Source organism: Acanthisitta chloris, unplaced genomic scaffold (assembly GCF_000695815.1).
Source record: "Acanthisitta chloris isolate BGI_N310 unplaced genomic scaffold, ASM69581v1 scaffold29964, whole genome shotgun sequence".
Taxonomy (NCBI): Eukaryota; Metazoa; Chordata; class Aves; order Passeriformes; family Acanthisittidae; genus Acanthisitta; species Acanthisitta chloris.
This window is the reverse complement of record NW_008671489.1, coordinates 28,562-44,773: the sequence shown is the minus strand read 5'-3', so window position 1 is coordinate 44,773 and position 16,212 is coordinate 28,562. Positions and strand designations below refer to the sequence as shown.

Genomic DNA, 16,212 nt, shown 5'->3' with positions numbered 1-16,212 from the left:
AAGAGTGATAAATATTTAGCTTTTTCTGCTGGTGTGTTTATATAGGTACCTGTCTAAAAATATGGGTGTTTTTCGTACCTCAGGCTTTAATTCAGGGGAGGTTGAAATACAGGATTTGGGATATACTTCCTGACTGCATAAGACTACAGTGTTCATCCAGGTGTGGAAGAACATCTGTGTTATCCTGAAGTCTTTAATTATGTTATCACTTATGATTGTTTTTCCCCCTCCCTGGAATCCGTGCTTTACCTGTTACATAGAGCACAGTATATGCCCTTAATGAGCACCTGTTTAGTGTTTTTCTTTTCTCCCCATCAGATTCGTGTCATCATTCTTAATGTTAAGCCTTGCTTTGAAGTCAGAAATCTGAATTTATTTCTGGGGGTTTGCTTCTGTATAATAGGAGAGTGTTGGAAATTCTGTTTTTTTTTTATCATATTTGTTTGACAAGAAACATGATATTATCTACACTGTATGGATGGAGAAAAGCAAATCTGTCAGGGCTCTTCAGGGAACTCAGGATCCTGCATGCCATTTTAGGAGTTTAAAGTGCAGCTCCCATAGTCTCCTTCTGCATCTCTGAATGCTGAAAACTTTTACAAATCAGACCTGTACAAACTGGGCATCCAGAAAAGGCGCCATAAAAGACAGAGGTTGGTTCAGTTGATTGCCTGACATCTCACAGAATTTTTGTGGCAGAGACAGAAATAAAAATGCTGTTCTGGATGGCAGTTGTTTTTTTTGGTTGCGATAATTATGGGACTGTTTTCTTTCTACAGCTTCAGTCTTGTTTTCTACCTCTCTGTAACAAGGGATATAAGGCTTCAGGTCTATCTTGTGCACTGAATGAGTCATGGCCTGTTGGGGGTGATGGGAATAGCAACATGTAGTCATGTTGTAACGTATACACAATGTGAACTGAGCTGTTGGGCACAGCTGTGTGGTCTGTTCCAAACTTTGCAGCATTTGATGTAGCAACTGTAATGTTCTCTTTATAGTGTTTCTTTGCTCTTAATTGAAATATGAAATGATGTTAACTGGAAGGCTCATAAGAAGAAAATGATCTTCCTCCTCTGCTATGTCTGCTCCTTTCTATAATATGCAGTGGCTTTCTGGATAGACTCTTGCTGAAAAGGGAAGAATGTGATACTCAGCCAGTAGGCTTCATGTGCTCATTGCTAGTAAAAGTGTTGGGTTGAATTTTAGGCTCTGGAACAAGCTGTTAGAGTTTTGGAATATATGGGGAAGAGGAAGGCAATAAAAAAAAATTGTTCACTTGAAGTGAGAAGGAAAAAGACATAAATTTTTTGTAGCTAGAACATTTAAGCTGTTCTCTATGGCTTGGACACAGTCCTCACTGAAGTGAGGATAAAAATTATGTTTAAATCTTGCAGGCATTTTTTCCCTCTTCACTTCTAAGCAAAACTGTAATTCCCATTTGATTTCTTACATTTAAAGCAGTGCTGTCCTTAATATAAAAACTAATTTTCCACTGGGAAGGAGAAGTAAGTAGAGCATGCCAACCTACTGCTGTGAACATGTCTACACAATGTATTGCAGAATGGGATGCAAGATTGCTCTGGCCACTGCCAGCTAGGATGATAGGGGCAGGCAGAGCTTACTAGCTTTGGTTCAAGACAAAGCTTGTGAACCTTGTTATAAGCCTGTGTGTGCATTGTCTATGGAAGCAAAAGATGGAATGTAAGGGTGTGCTAGAGAATTATGGCTTACTAGCAAAACTTGGATGGTTTCTTTTATAATTGCAACTCAGCTGGTTGTTATGGCAATAGTATCTCATTGTAATTCACATTTTCTGCTTTCCCTGTTATCTAAATGTGATCTCTGTCGGGGTACTTGTTTTTCTTCCATAATAACAGTGACCTTTATTGAAAATTGTGTTGCTAAGTATAATTAGAGATCTATTGGTTGAGGAGGTTTGCTTTTTAAGCAATCATTAAAAAATATGAAAACTTAATACTAGCGTGTGTTGAAGTGCATTTTGATGTTAACTTTGTGTTGAGAGGATGTAGTTGTCTTGAAACATCTGCACGTCGTCGCAGCATTCAGCTGTATGTTGTGTACATTATTTTCTTGTGTAGAATCTGCTTGTTCTTTCAAAAATGGCTTGTTTGCTGTTCTTAAGGCCTTCATTTGAGTGCTACAGGCTGACATTGCTTAGGAGTTTGATGTGTTCTCTGTGTGACCCGAATTGCTTGTTTGTCTTGCAGCCTTTGGATATCCCTGATGGTCGAAGGGCCCCGTTACCTGCTCACTATCGTAGTAGTAGTACACGAAGCATTGACACTCAGACTCCGTCTGTCCAGGAGCGCAGCAGCAGCTGCAGCAGTCACTCACCATGTGTCTCTCCCTTTTGCCCTCCTGAATCTCAGGATGGGAGTCCTTGTTCAACAGAAGATTTACTCTATGACCGTGATAAAGGTGAGAGTAGAATGGCCTGCCTTTACCTATGGGAGGCATGTGATGTCCTGCTTTTACAACTACCTTCATTTTACTCATTACATCAGTTTTGTTTTTGTTTGATGGTTGTGGAGGGATTGAGGATTTATCTTAAAATTGGTTTTGTTTGTTTACATATCTTTTTCCCTCTTGTTTGTGAAACTTCACAAACATCTTCCATAAATACGTCAGAGGAGCACAGCAAACAGTCTTAACTATTTATGAAGATTCTAATGTGAAGAATTCAGACTGTAACATGTTTATGTTTAAAAAAGGTTTCAAGAAGGTTTGTGGTAGACTGCATATTCATCGTGGGTGAGTTACTTGCTGTTCAAAATGGTGCTGAAGTTTTGGACTGCTTTTAATAAAAGTACTCTGCTTTTGAACTCTTACATTCCACTTGAAGCTATTTGGTGAGGAGCTTGGTTATGAGTTTGAACAACCTGATGGAGAGTAATTACTTCTCTGTGTATGTTGCATAACAACCCAAAAATCTCTGAATAATTTATGTGTTCATATGTTAATATCCTGCTCTTTTTTTTTCTTTTCAAAGTCTGTAAAATGTTGTTTGATTTTATAGAGGGAGTACAACTGGAGTTTCAGTAATTAGGAGTTACTGACAGAACATGTGTGAAAATGTAAGCACCGGTATAAAAAAGACCAGGAATCTTTTGGACAGTTGTTTACTAATGAAATTACCCTGGTCAGCTGGCTGAAACATGGAATTTTAGTGTGGAGTATGCAGGATTTGGGTAAAACATGCAAGCTCAGAATAGTGAGTTTCACAGACAAAGTGAAAACTTTCAAGGTTTAGCTTAGATTTACTAATGAGCTAAGGACAGTATTTTGAGGTTATAAATAAGGTTAAGCTGTTTTCTGGAAATAGCATCTGTTTAATAGTTCTTAAAGTAATTTGAGAATAAAGTTGGGGAACTGAGCAGGAGAAATACTAGCTTTTCTGGGTTTCTGAAAAGTGTTATTCTCCCATCTTGGATTTAAGAGGAAATAGTGGAAAACAAATCCACCTGCCCAAATCCTGAATTGGGGCTGGGTGTGTGCATGTAAGTTAACCACATCAAAGTAAAAGTCTTAGCTCAATATGATAGTTGTCCATGCTCCAAAGATAACACTTATATTAGCTGCCCCACCCTTCTCTTTCTTACAGTATGCATATGAATTTTAATGTGTTGTAAAGACTGAATCACTATAGAGACATTCACTAAAGTATTAGCACACAGAAAAAAAACATCTTGACAGGTAAATTGGTTCATATATATCCTGATAACAAACATGAGTTTAAAAAGCGAGGAAATTAAAAGCATAATTCCTTTTGCAGTTAGTACTCTGTTATCATAGTAATGGGAAGTTTCAGTGTTAGGTTATTGGCAGTAGTGAGTGAAGACAGTTTGAAATAGTGCATCTAGCTTTCTTGATGCATTTCAAGGATTTTTATCCCCTGCATTGGATTTTTTTGAACAGCTAACTGGAGTGAAATTTGAGTAGATACTAATTTGTGGATTTTGGTTTTAAGGCTGGCTTTAGTGCTGGGCTTGTATCAAAAGTCTACACCAGCAGTAGTGTGTAGGTGATGAGGATAAACAGCCAGTTTTGTAAAGTCATTACAATGACATTTATTAAATTAGTTTAAGTGAGGTACTTAAGTGTACTGTAAGTGAGGTACTGTGCTTATGCTTATGGAAGATAAGAGCTTGAACTACTCATCACAATGTAATTCTTTAATGGCAAGGTAAAAACTAGGAAAAACATAGAGCTGTTTCCCAAGATAAAGTAATTTGTTTGGAGGTTATAAAAGTGTGGTTAGAAAGGTGCCTTTTACTCTCAGATCAAGATCTCACAGGCCAGTTGTTCTGAATAAGAATGTTCTCTTAGAAATAGTTAAATTATGGATAAATCTGGGATATAGGTAGAAATTAGAAGTTTTGAGAGACAGTTTATTACATTTGTTGTGGATGTTAACTCCTTTATAAGACAAACTCAGGAAGGTTTTTACATTTTCATTTTAAAGGATTTTGTGATGCTAGAATAAAACTGGTGTGAGTTTGCTGTGAGGCCTGTCTAGTTTTGAAAAATGCATTGTATAACCAAATTTAGACATTTTGACCCCGAGATTCTTCTGTTGCTTTTCTCAAGTTGAGGTTTAATTTTCCTCTCTATGGGAGTAACTTGGGTTTACCGTTAAAAAAATACAATTATCAGCTTTATTAATGCTTCTGGATGTGTTGCTGAATAGGAAAGGAAGGTTAGTAGTTTGACTAGAGCTGTGAGCAGTGAGAGGAGCCAATGTTCTGTACAGACACAGCACTACTTTACATTTCTAAAGCATCTTTTATTTCTTGTGGAAAGCTGTGCTTTGGCCTGAGGCCCTCACAGCTGCCCTTTGGACTGTATCAGCTGTTGGTCTTACCTTCCTGCAAGAAGCTGCTAAAGTACTGAATTTTTCAAAAGAAAGTGGAAGCTTATTTTCAGAAAAGTCCCACAGTATTGTTCGGAATGGAGCAGTGGCACTAAATAGTATTGATTGGAGCAGAGAGAGAAGGGTTGGGAGAGGAGGTATTTTAGTGGCACCAGGCTTTGTGATTTTGTATTAAAGCCCCTGGTTTCACAAGATCTGTTTTATGATACTCTTATGAGACTATAATTCAGAGTGCTACATAGCATACTCAGCGGCTGTGACACAGGAAAAGTTCAAAGGCATCCTAAGGTATAAGCAGATGAAATTCAGAGGGTTTTTTTTGTACAAAAATAGGTAGTATAACCTGTTTTTCAGGGATTTTGATACAGGTGCTGTTGTGCAGCATTGTGTAGTCGCAGTTTGCCAGCAGGCTCTTGCAAGGAGCTTGTTCATGACGATGAACTGAAGATACTTGTTAACTTCTAGGCATCTGATTAACAGTTTTGTATGTGGATGTTATTAGTGAAGCTTTTGGATAGTCTTAAGAAACAAAGGCATTTTTGAACCTACCAAAACAAATCCCAAGGCTCACTGTCAGTTTCTTGTTTCCTTTACATTTTGTCACTCAAAAAAACCTGCTTTACAGGGACTTCTTAAGTTCACATCCCTTACTGTTCTGATATAGGCAATCTGTAATTTGTGATATCAAGCCTGGCTTAATGTCCTGGATAACAGAGTAGATCCTTTTTGAATGTTTACGTTGGGAAATTCCAGGTGGTGAGGCTGCGCCTGTTGCCCCGGTGGGTGTCGGGGCCGGGCTGGGCGGCCCCGCGCGGCAAGGCAGTGCCGTGGGGATTGATAACGGGATGATTTTAACACAGCTTACAGGATGCACAAGTGGAGCCTGGTTTAAGCTGTAAATTCCACCTCTTGCCACTGTAACTCGTGGCCTCTGTTCCCTGTCCCCTTCAGCTCTCACACGGCTCCTGTACGTGCAGAACCGACACCGACTTGTGCGTGTGAGCCTTCTAATAGCTACACCATTTGCAAGTAGCAGTGTGCTCTGCATTTGGTCAAAATGGAAATCTAACGACTTTGTAAGCTTTAAAAGCAGAGAAAAGTAAGAAGAGACACAGAATGGTTAAATTATATTTTATACATATGTCTATATGTATATAGAGAGTTTATTTTTTACTTGTTTAACAGCTGTCTCATATTGAAAGTTTCAGCCAGACAGGGCTAACTAAACCAAAAACTTGACTGAAAGCTGAACTGGCTAGTAGGCAAGACTCTAAATGTTCCAAAAACTGACTTAACTTTGAATTCTGTTTGATTCTTCCCTTGGATGTACTGCCACGAGTTTTCCCACTATTTGGTGGAATGAACAGTAGTACATTTTATGTCTCGGATTTTTTAAAAAGAAACTTGGATCTTCAATTTTAAATATTAGAAGGAGGAAACAAACTGTCTGGGTTCTGTTAATGATTTCTGTGTTTGGAATGAGCTGTGTGGGCCAGCAGTGGAAAGATGCCAGCAAGACCATCATGCTCTCAACTTGGCAAATATCTGTATTGTCTCTAAGCGTTTTCTGCCTTCATAGTTAACACCGAGAGTTCTGTAAATAGAAGTTCTGTATTCACTCTACAGCAGGAAAGAGGTTGAATAATCAATACTCTACTGAGATTCGCTTCAACATTTTGTGTTTTGGTTTTTTTTTCTTCTCATATCTCTCATAGTAAATCTTCAAAGGGAAGTGTGACATTTGAGTTGATTTGTTTCTTCTTGTAAGAGGAAGCAGAGATATTTCAAAACCTCTAATGATTAGCCTTTGTATTTGAGTCATGGTTATACAGAAGTTTATGTAGTTACTGTTTGCAAGCTGTTAAAGATAACTCTGTATGCTTCAATGAAGTCAGATCATAGTGCTTGATGCTTTGGTTGATTTTTTTCCACTGTTGGTGAAAAGGCAACACATGCTCAACAGCAAAATAAAAAAAGGTCATAAACTGAGTTAAAAATGGTATGGTACTCCACATTGATGGAAAGACTCAAAAAGAGCTAAAGCAAGAGCAGCTATTGCTCTCCAAATCAAATGTGTTTAAGCTGGGGGATCCTCTTTAATCTTGCTATTTCATTTTTAAAGCTGTAATCCCAAGCAGAGAATAGGGAACCGCTAGTACTAGGCTGAGATAGATGTTGCTCTCTGTAAAGGTAGAAGCCACTGCAAAAAGCTAATTTTCTGTGAATAATTATTTTTGTACCTATTTTATCTCCTTAATATAGTGACTGTTATGGTGTCAACATGAGTGTTCAAAGTGAACCCTTTCACAGTACTATTATTTCAAACTTCTGTGCTTCTGCCATTATGTGACTTGAGCCTTCTCTCTTGTGTTCTGAGAGGTACAGATAATTCTGCCTATTGTCTTGTGTCCAAGGTCTTCACACCTTAGTTCTAAGTGTCTGGTTAAAATATACACAGACAGCTAGTTATGAAGAATACCTGTATTATATAGCTAGTAGTGATGAGAGAGATTTAAACTGTAGAAGTTTTATTTCAGATACTAAAACAACTTCGCAACTGTGAAGCAAGTAAGGTAGGACGTGGTAATGATGAGGTATCAGTACCTGTGTTACAAACATGCTTTGTTTCTTCGCAACTTCTGAACAATTTATGAGGCTAATGAGGTCAATATTCCAATGAAGAATTATGTTTTAAAAGAAGATGCATGCTGTATACACACATTTTCAATAGCAGTGTTTATACAGTGGGAAGGTGTGTTATCATTACCACTCATAATTCTTCTGCATGTATTATGCATATTACCCTGTTAATTTATGGTTTTTGAAATACATAATAAAGAATGTATTTGTTTTCAGGATCACAGCCCTGCTTTGTTCCAATAGCAGTGTTCTGGAAAAAATATCCTCCTGTTATGTATTGTTATATGATAGATTACTGCTGCACTGAAGCTGTTATTGAGAAGAAATGTGCTGCACAAGGGTGTTAGAAATAGCCTGCGATAAAGGAAGCGTTGTGGTAGCAGCAAACCGACATGGTGGCTAAATTGTGAAAAAAGGCATCTTGTTTGGAAATCGAGTTTAATTAAAAAGCACTCTCAATCTCTAGTAATATAACTGCTTTAAATTTTCAGACAGTGGGAGTAGCTCACCGTTGCCCAAGTATGCTTCATCTCCCAAACCAAACAACAGCTACATGTTCAAACGAGAGCCCCCAGAGGGATGTGAGCGAGTGAAGGTCTTTGAGGAAATGTCGTAAGTAATGCCTTTTATATCAGCTGGTATCTGCAAAGCAGTAAACCTGTTTACTGAGCCTATTCAACTGCAGATGAATAAACTATTCCAGCTGATGGGTTTTTCAGGAGCAAACTATTCTTAGAGTTTGCACAGAAGAGAAGTTGAAGTGTTTACGTTGGTTTGAAGAGGAAATGGAGTCTTTTTAACTCTTTCTGTGCATTTATAAAAGGCAACAGAAATCCAAGCAGAAAAGATAAGGTACTTTAATTTCCTAAGCACTTATAAACCTGTTCCTGTGAATTTTTCCTGTAACGTTTTAAATTTTCATGGCTTAAACAAAAGCTCTCCGTGTCATAATTGCCAGTTTCAAGCACAGGTTGCATTTTGATGAATGTAAGACATACAAAATGGAACGAAACATATGTAAAGTGTTTGTAGATGTCGGTACGCTCACGGCATAGACTTTGCTCAATGTTTTTGCTGAGCAGGAAATTGGATATTAAACACTTGGACATCATGTCTTTTTCCCTTAGACCTAGCAGTATTTGAGCACAGCAGATGCTGTCGAGGTTGCATGCTTAGCTCCTGTGGATGAAAGAGTTAAGGAGGGGGATGTTTCATGCTCTAAACAGCATTCCTCGCCTGCTGGATGGTGAAGGAGCAATGTAGGGTTGTGGAGACAGCCTCCAGACAAATTACACACTATGGGAGAGGTCTATTTCATGGAGGTTCTCAAAGGGATTTAAAATGGCTAAATGTGTTGTTGCTGCATTGCTTTTATTAAAGAAGAATTTGTGCCATTCTAAATTTCCGCGGCATTTCTTCATGTGCGTATGTGCTGCAGATTTTTCTTGCTGGAAGTTGCATGTTTGTCCAGTAATTATCAAGTCATTTTTGTGACAGTACTATTTTTTAATGCTGTGGATCAGTTAGCTGACTACCAATATGGAAGATGTTTGCCCCTCTGTCCAATTAATCCCATTCCTTGTCATTCACATTTTAGCAACGTGTAGAACCACAAAGTTCATGACAGCAAAAAGGTCACGATTGGCCAGGTGTATAATCTTTTTTCTCATTGTAGGTCTCGTCAGCCTGTCTCAGCCCCTCTCTTTTCATGTCCTGACAAAAACAAGGTTAATTTCATCCCAACCGGATCAGCTTTCTGTCCTGTAAAACTTCTGGGCCCCCTCCTTCCCGCTTCAGACCTGACACTGAAGAACTCTCCAAACTCTGGTCAAAGCACAGCTTTGAGCACCCTGACTGTTGAGCAGCTTTCGTCTCGGGTCTCGTTCTCATCTCTGTCAGATGACACCAGCACAATGGACTCCACAGAGGTCCTGGTACAGCAACCGTCCCAGCAGCAGCAGCCGCTTTTGCAAGAAATTCAGACTGAAGACCACTCCTCTCCTCAGAGCTATGTGTTAATCTAGACCAAGGTGGAGCAGGCCTCTGCCCCGAGACAAGGATTGAGGAGATTGTAGTTCAGATACATCTGCATGAGGTGGCAACCTTTCAGAACAACATGGAATACTTAGCAGCATTTGAAAAAAATATCTCAACACTGTTCTTGGCAGGGACAGAATCCATATTCAGCATTTTTTGTGAGAAAGCAGTAATGCCTGCAGAATCCATATATCATTAAATGTTTTAAGTGGAGACTATGCATTTCATAGTACGTTTGACCAGATTAGTACTGTGTCCTGTGTTCTGTTTCAAATTCTACAGTATCAATAAGCTCTCTCTATATATATAAAAAATGTTGCCTGTCTGAATAGAAAATGTCTTGCTGTGTTGTGTCCTATGGAAAATACTGTACTTCAGGATTATGTTTACAATTGATCCAGGTGTTTATGTTTCTAACTTCTGTAATACACACAATGCAAAAAAAAATTTTAAAAAAATGGCCACAACAGTTGCACAGTGCCCACCCTATGGCCTAGCTTCAGGTACTTCTCTTGAAGTGTAAACTCAGGTAACTTGGAATGTATATCATATTGGAATATAAAATATTTTACAGCTACAAAGCTAAAGAGGGAACATCACTCTTTTGCCTTTCCTTGTTTTATGCATTAATATTTCCTCATTACATTCCACTTTCTTGGAATAAGTGCATTCAGATCCAGGTGAGCAATGACCCTGGACATGGGTGAACATGAGGAGAACCAGCAAATCTGTGATGTATATCACTTTGTCATGTGCTTACAAGTAAAACAACTGTTGCATTTACTGTCATTTCAATAGGTGTAAAAATGTGGCATTTAAAGGTTTCAGGTGTCGCTCAGTTAATGACTGTTAAACTGTTGCAAATAAAGTGTTCAGTACTAGGCTGTACATGAGAAACATTCCACGTTGTTGTGTGTGAGAGGATTTTGAAAGACAAGAATGTTTTTGTTCAAGGACAGAAATTCTTTCAGGTTTCACAGGGGGTGATGGGGATTTCCTCTCCTGTTTTTGTTGGCAGTTAGGGATGTGAAATGCTACTGTTACCGTCTAAAAGTCAAATTAATGTTTAGTTTCTCTTTTGGAAATGTTCATTCATTTGCTGGTTGAAAGTAGGTTTTCGGATTTTGTCAAGTAGTGTTAGATGAGCGGCGTTTTATTTATGTAGTGAGTAATTGTGTTTGGATAAAAGTCCAGAAGTAGCAAGTGGGTGTTCTAAGAGGGGTGTGGAAAACAATAGTTTTAAGTTCATGTTACTTAAAGCTTCTCCCATAACTTTCAGTTACTTAAGTTGTGTGTGTAAAAGTGTGCTTTCCCCCCTCCTTAAGTGTGAATAAAAGAAAAATCCATGTAAAATAATCCTAGTTTTGCAGGCTGGACACTTTCTCAAAATAGTGCATGGCAAGATCAGGTTTGTGGTGCTCGTCTGTTTTACTGGAAAAAGAGGAGCATTGCTTTCAGAGATAATTTCCTGTGATACAAAGAGGACCCCAAAGGCAAAATAAACTTGATGTTCTTGCTCCATTGCTCAGTGGAACTACATTTGTGCTGTCTGCTCCTAAGAGAATAAGGTTCACCTTTTCCAGGAATTGAAGAGATTAGTAGCCTGCAGCTACTGAGCTACTTGCTCCTTTATGGTTTTTTCCTCTTTTGGAGATGAGGTTGGAGGGGGGTGAGAGTGAGCCGCCAATAACTTCTCACCAAGTATGTGCTTTCTTTGGAGATAAAGCATTGCTTCCTTTCTATTACTGAGTTTTTGTTAATGCTATCTTACAAGGTGGAATTGCAGCCTATGAAACAGTCACTGTTTTTTGACTCCCCTTACAGAAACTATAGAAGGAGAGAGGTCTGTCTCTAACCATTTTCATGTGAAAAACCTTCTCGAATCACAACAGCCATCCTTAACCCTACTAATCTCAGGCCTAGGTGAAAACACTATATATTTTATAGACTGAAGATAAAGGGGAGAAAATACTCATGATGTAAGTATCGATTCCTTTTTATCTTTTCCTTTCTAGATTAACATTGCAGTATGATGACCTTTTTATGCTCTGGTTATGTCCAGATAAGAGATCGTAGTGTCAGTTACTGGTATTAGGTTACCAGGGCATATGATGAGTGGATTTTAGATCAGTGCTGAACTCTGTACAGTATTTGCAATGCCATTACACGTTCTTTATATTTTTTCCACGAGAAACTAAATATTAATTAAATTGCACATTTGTTCTTAGCAGATTTGAAGGTTTTGAACCAAATGTGTTAAAGCTAATGCTTTGCCATGTAAATTTCCCAGCAGTTGTTTATCTCAATTGTATTCTACATCCAGCTGTAGAAATTTGTCAAATATTGTTTAAAGTTTTGTACATAGTTGTACTGTTATTTCTAGCCACTGTGCTGAACAGTATTCAAGTTATCACACAATATTGCTTTACACAAGGAAATGTGTGGCTTTTGTTTTGTATTTTTTCAGTATAGAAGTTCCTGTGTCTAATTTAAATAAAAATTATAGTTAAAAAAAAAAGTGGTGGGGACAACACACTAAAGCAGTGGCTCATTTATTTGTTTTGGAAACTGTGCATGAAATACAATAGAATGGGATTAAAGGTTAATATTGTTCCAAATTTACACCTAGAATAATGTCAACATCTGTCTGTTTGACTAGTGTGCTATGTCTTCTAGAACAAGATAATATCTATTAATTTTTGCAAAACACTGTTCTAGGAAGGGAGGAAAAAACCTAAAAATAGCTGAATGTTTAAATATGTTCAAAGTAGCATATTTTATTTCTGCATATAATGAGGTTTTTCTTAAGAGCACAGAAAAAAATTAGTTGATAGTTATTTGAAACTGCATCTGCTGCTGTGTTTGTGGTATGGCTAGTTTCAAGTTATCTATTGAAAATTATGAAAGCCATTAGATGTTTCCCTCTGTGAAACTAAACTAAACCCCTAAAGGATGTGGTATAAATCTACTGACTGTCTTGGTTTCATGTTGTTTTGTATGAGTCAAATGATTGTCATTTGACTTGCAGAATAATTCTTTCCAGATGGGGGGTGAGGAGGAGGGAGGAAGAAAGAAGGATAATATTTAAATACATGTAAATCCTCCAAAGTCAGTGTTTACTCAAGAGCACTATGGCAATAACCATCAAGAATGGTGTAATGCTTATCATCATCAGTCACTGGAAATGTGTGTTTTCAGCATCCCAAAGATTACAAGGTTTCGATGTACTATGTTAGAAACATTAACTGGAACTTTACTGAAAGTCCTGTACAGGGCCAGGAGTTGGACTTCAGTGATCCTTGTGGGTCCCTTCCAACTCATGGTATTCTGTGGTTCTGTGATCCCACCCTCCTTGGTGTGTCCTTCAGTCAGAAACAGCTTCATTTCAGCCATTTCATCATCAGCTTGAAGGGGTTACTAGGAGAAGCTTGGTGACTGCTTTGTCCCCTGAGTGGATTTGGCTGTGGCAGTTTCGGGCTGTCCTTGTGCAGGAGAGCGTTCTCTTCTCAAGAAGTGCTTTGAGAACAGCATGTGGCTTGGCCTGAGAAGATGTGGTGCAGCTTGTATCACAGGTGTAACTTTTCACCATCCTGGTGAACCTAGGCCTTACCTGGTTAGTCACATTGTGTTTTTTTTCTCCCACATAGCTTTTAAGCTGTGTGCTTGCTGTGTGTAATTCACTGCCTATGTATTCTGCAAAGCCAGAACAAACAGCCTGGAAAGTGCTGAGAGTAGAGAGCTAATGAAGTAGTTTTGCCTTGAGTCCCTGCTTTTGTGACTGAACAATCTTCCTTGACTTGAATGTTACATTTTCTAGTAATTCATGGCTATAGAAGTAGACTCTATTCAGACACTGGAGGACTGTGCAAGGGAAGCCCATGGCTATGCATGCTGGGGCTAGGGGCCCACAGATAGTGACCTGCTTCTTTTAGGGAGCAGAGTGCTGTCAAGGAAGTGATTGATGGCTTCCTGACAAATCAGCTCTTGGTAAGGGCCAGGTACTGGCACAGGGGTAGTCTCTTGATGCCTCACAGTATGTAAATGTAAGGAGTAATACAAAATAAACACAAGAAAATGTGATGTCAGCCAACATCTCTAATCCATTCAGTTGCAAGCAAAGACCATTGAGGGTTAGCAAACTAGCTCCTGGCCTTACTCCACTGTGGTGAATTGGTACCCTCATCTGTTACTTGAGGTAAAACCCAAACAGCTTGAAGATGGCAGCTATTAGAAGTATATATCATCTATTGTTGTGATACAGCCTGGCTTGCTTTGCAAAATACAGCCATACAAATACAGATTTGAAGCTACTCAATTGGGAGGGAATAACCAAAGTTCTTGCAGTGTGTTCCCAGAACCTAAATGCAAGGAAAAAGTGAAAGTACATCTTATGTGTACAACCATCCATATTTGGTGCTTGGCTGAAGGAAGTTGTTTGATCAAAGATTGTCATGCAGTTAAAATATGTGTCTTGTTTCTGTTTGCATTAGTGTAACAAGTCCTGGAAAACCTAGTTCTGGAGAGACTCTAAAAAGCTGGAGAAGGCTCAGGGAAGACCTATAAGAATAAGGGAGGTCTGGAAAAAACAGAGGAAGACTTTGTAGGAGTTCAACATGTTTAACTTGATGGTTGTAGAGAGATTATTTTCAGTTACTAGATACCTACATGTGAAAGACTAATGAGCTACTTCAGCTTAATAGACATGGAATTCTAAAGCAGTAAGAAAATGAAACTGGATGAATTCACATGAGAGATGTGGATTTATTTTAGCACTGGGGCAATGTGCAAAGATGTTTTTTCAAGTACTTACGTGTTTAAAATGAGATGATTTTATAAAGGATGTGCTCAAAGATGTTTTTTATGAGCCTTACTAACTCATGATTATTTGGGGCATTTTACATTTCAGTTGACTTTAAAGAAGTGATGTTAAAGACCATAAACATTGTTGCCTCACTAAAGGAAGCAGGTGCTGCCTGGTAAAGTAGGAAATTAACACTTTTTTCTAAACTGTCTGGAACAGGTCTTTGAAGACAACTTTGACTTTTGTCAAATGCAAATGAAGTATCCAGTAAAGCCACGTAGTTGAGTAGCTTTATTAGTTGTTTTGATTTTTGCCACCTCCTCAATACACCATAATTTTAGAGAGATGGCAAGAAACTGGAGAGTAGGTGGTATCTTTTTGGAGTGCAACACATCACAGACGTAATGTGTCACTCAAGTGGGGCTGATAGGAAAATGCTGATTGAGAGAGTGTTTCCTCAGGAAAGGCCACATTGAAAGTGAGTGAACATGCAAGTTAAACCGCAGATTCAGTTGGCAACAAGAAAGAATAGCAATCAGGTTAAGCTGGATAGAGAGATGAGCCCTTTTTTAAGAATAAGTCGAAATTTTACCTTTGGTCATAACAAGTTCTGATGGTAAATCAGCTGCTTTGAGCAACAGCCTGGAAGCATAGATGGAGAGGAGCTGGAAGCCTGGGTGAAGAGAAAGTTGTGTAATCTTGCCCCCCCTTGAATTAGAGACTGAGCTTGTAAACGAAGCACAACTAGGCTAGTAACTGTGCCTGTAGAAAAGTAGGTTCTGTGAGGGTGTTAATTTTCTTTGTTTTGGTTTTATGTATGTGCATAGTGCAGTGTGTGTTTAAACTTTGCAGTGATTTGTGCAGCTGTTGGTTGAGAAACAGTTTGCTAAGAGCAAGGCATGTTTAGTAATACCTATTGTAATCCATTTCTTGTACCCTTGTTTTTCACTTTTATTTCTCAAAATAAGCCATAAGTAAATGGAGTAATTTAAATCCAGACCACCAGGCATAACAGTCATGTTAACTAGGTCTGTGTGTTCAACTGCTTACTGCAGGTGAGATCTGAGTGCTCTTGAGATGGTGGAAGGGAGCTTTTCTCCAAGGAGGAGAAAACTAAGAGAAACTAAACTCCCTGTTAAGGTTTGGTGCCAAAAGGCTGCGTGATGCAATTATTCCCTTTCTGATTTTCATTTGGATAAGGATTTCTAGTCCTGCCCTATCTCTATGATAGAGGTTTCTTGGGGAGTAACAGCCTCCCTTTCCATAAGGTTGGTGCTATCTGAGTTTTCACATAGGGAAGGACGAACTCATGCTTACAAAAAATTAAAAACTTGTTGCCTTTGGAAACTAAACATTGTTTTTAGGAAGTAGGGGGGAAAAAAAGAAAGCTTGATTCTGCTTTTGCGATTCCTTTGGATTCTAACTCACTGTACCTCATGGCATTTTGGTGTTAGTTGCTGAATGAAGAAGTTCCAGGTGTAGCTTTACATCTCTATGACAGTACAGAGATGTGTTGTGGTTTAACCCCAGCCAGCAGCCAAGCTCCACACAGCTGCTCTCACACTCCCCTACCAACTGGATGGGGGAGAGAATCAGAAGGGTAAAAGCTAGAAAAACTCATGGGTTGAGATCAAGACAGTTTAATAGAGAAAGAAAAAACCACACACACGAGCAAAGCAAAACAAGGAATTAATTCACTGCTTCCCATGGGCAGGAGGTGTTCAGCCGTCTCCACGAGAGCAGGGCCCATCACGAGCTACAGTTCCTTGGGAAGACAAATACAGGTTGCTCAGGGAGTGTCCAGGTGGGTTTGGAGGGACACAGAGGCTCTACAACCTCCCTG

General features: G+C 38.8%; 1 protein-coding gene across 1 annotated transcript in view; it reads left to right on the top strand.

Annotated features, from left to right (window-relative positions):
- The window catches only part of GLCCI1 (glucocorticoid induced transcript 1), a 49,970-nt gene extending 39,944 nt beyond the window's left edge, over positions 1–10,026 (top strand). Inside the window, exons 6-8 of the mRNA XM_009074120.1 lie at positions 2,229–2,439; positions 8,023–8,143; positions 9,207–10,026. Of these exons, the coding sequence (XP_009072368.1) occupies positions 2,229–2,439; positions 8,023–8,143; positions 9,207–9,555 (681 nt within the window). The 3' untranslated portion in view covers positions 9,556–10,026. The remainder of the gene's footprint in view (positions 1–2,228; positions 2,440–8,022; positions 8,144–9,206) is intronic.
- The last annotated feature ends 6,186 nt before the right edge of the window (positions 10,027–16,212 follow it).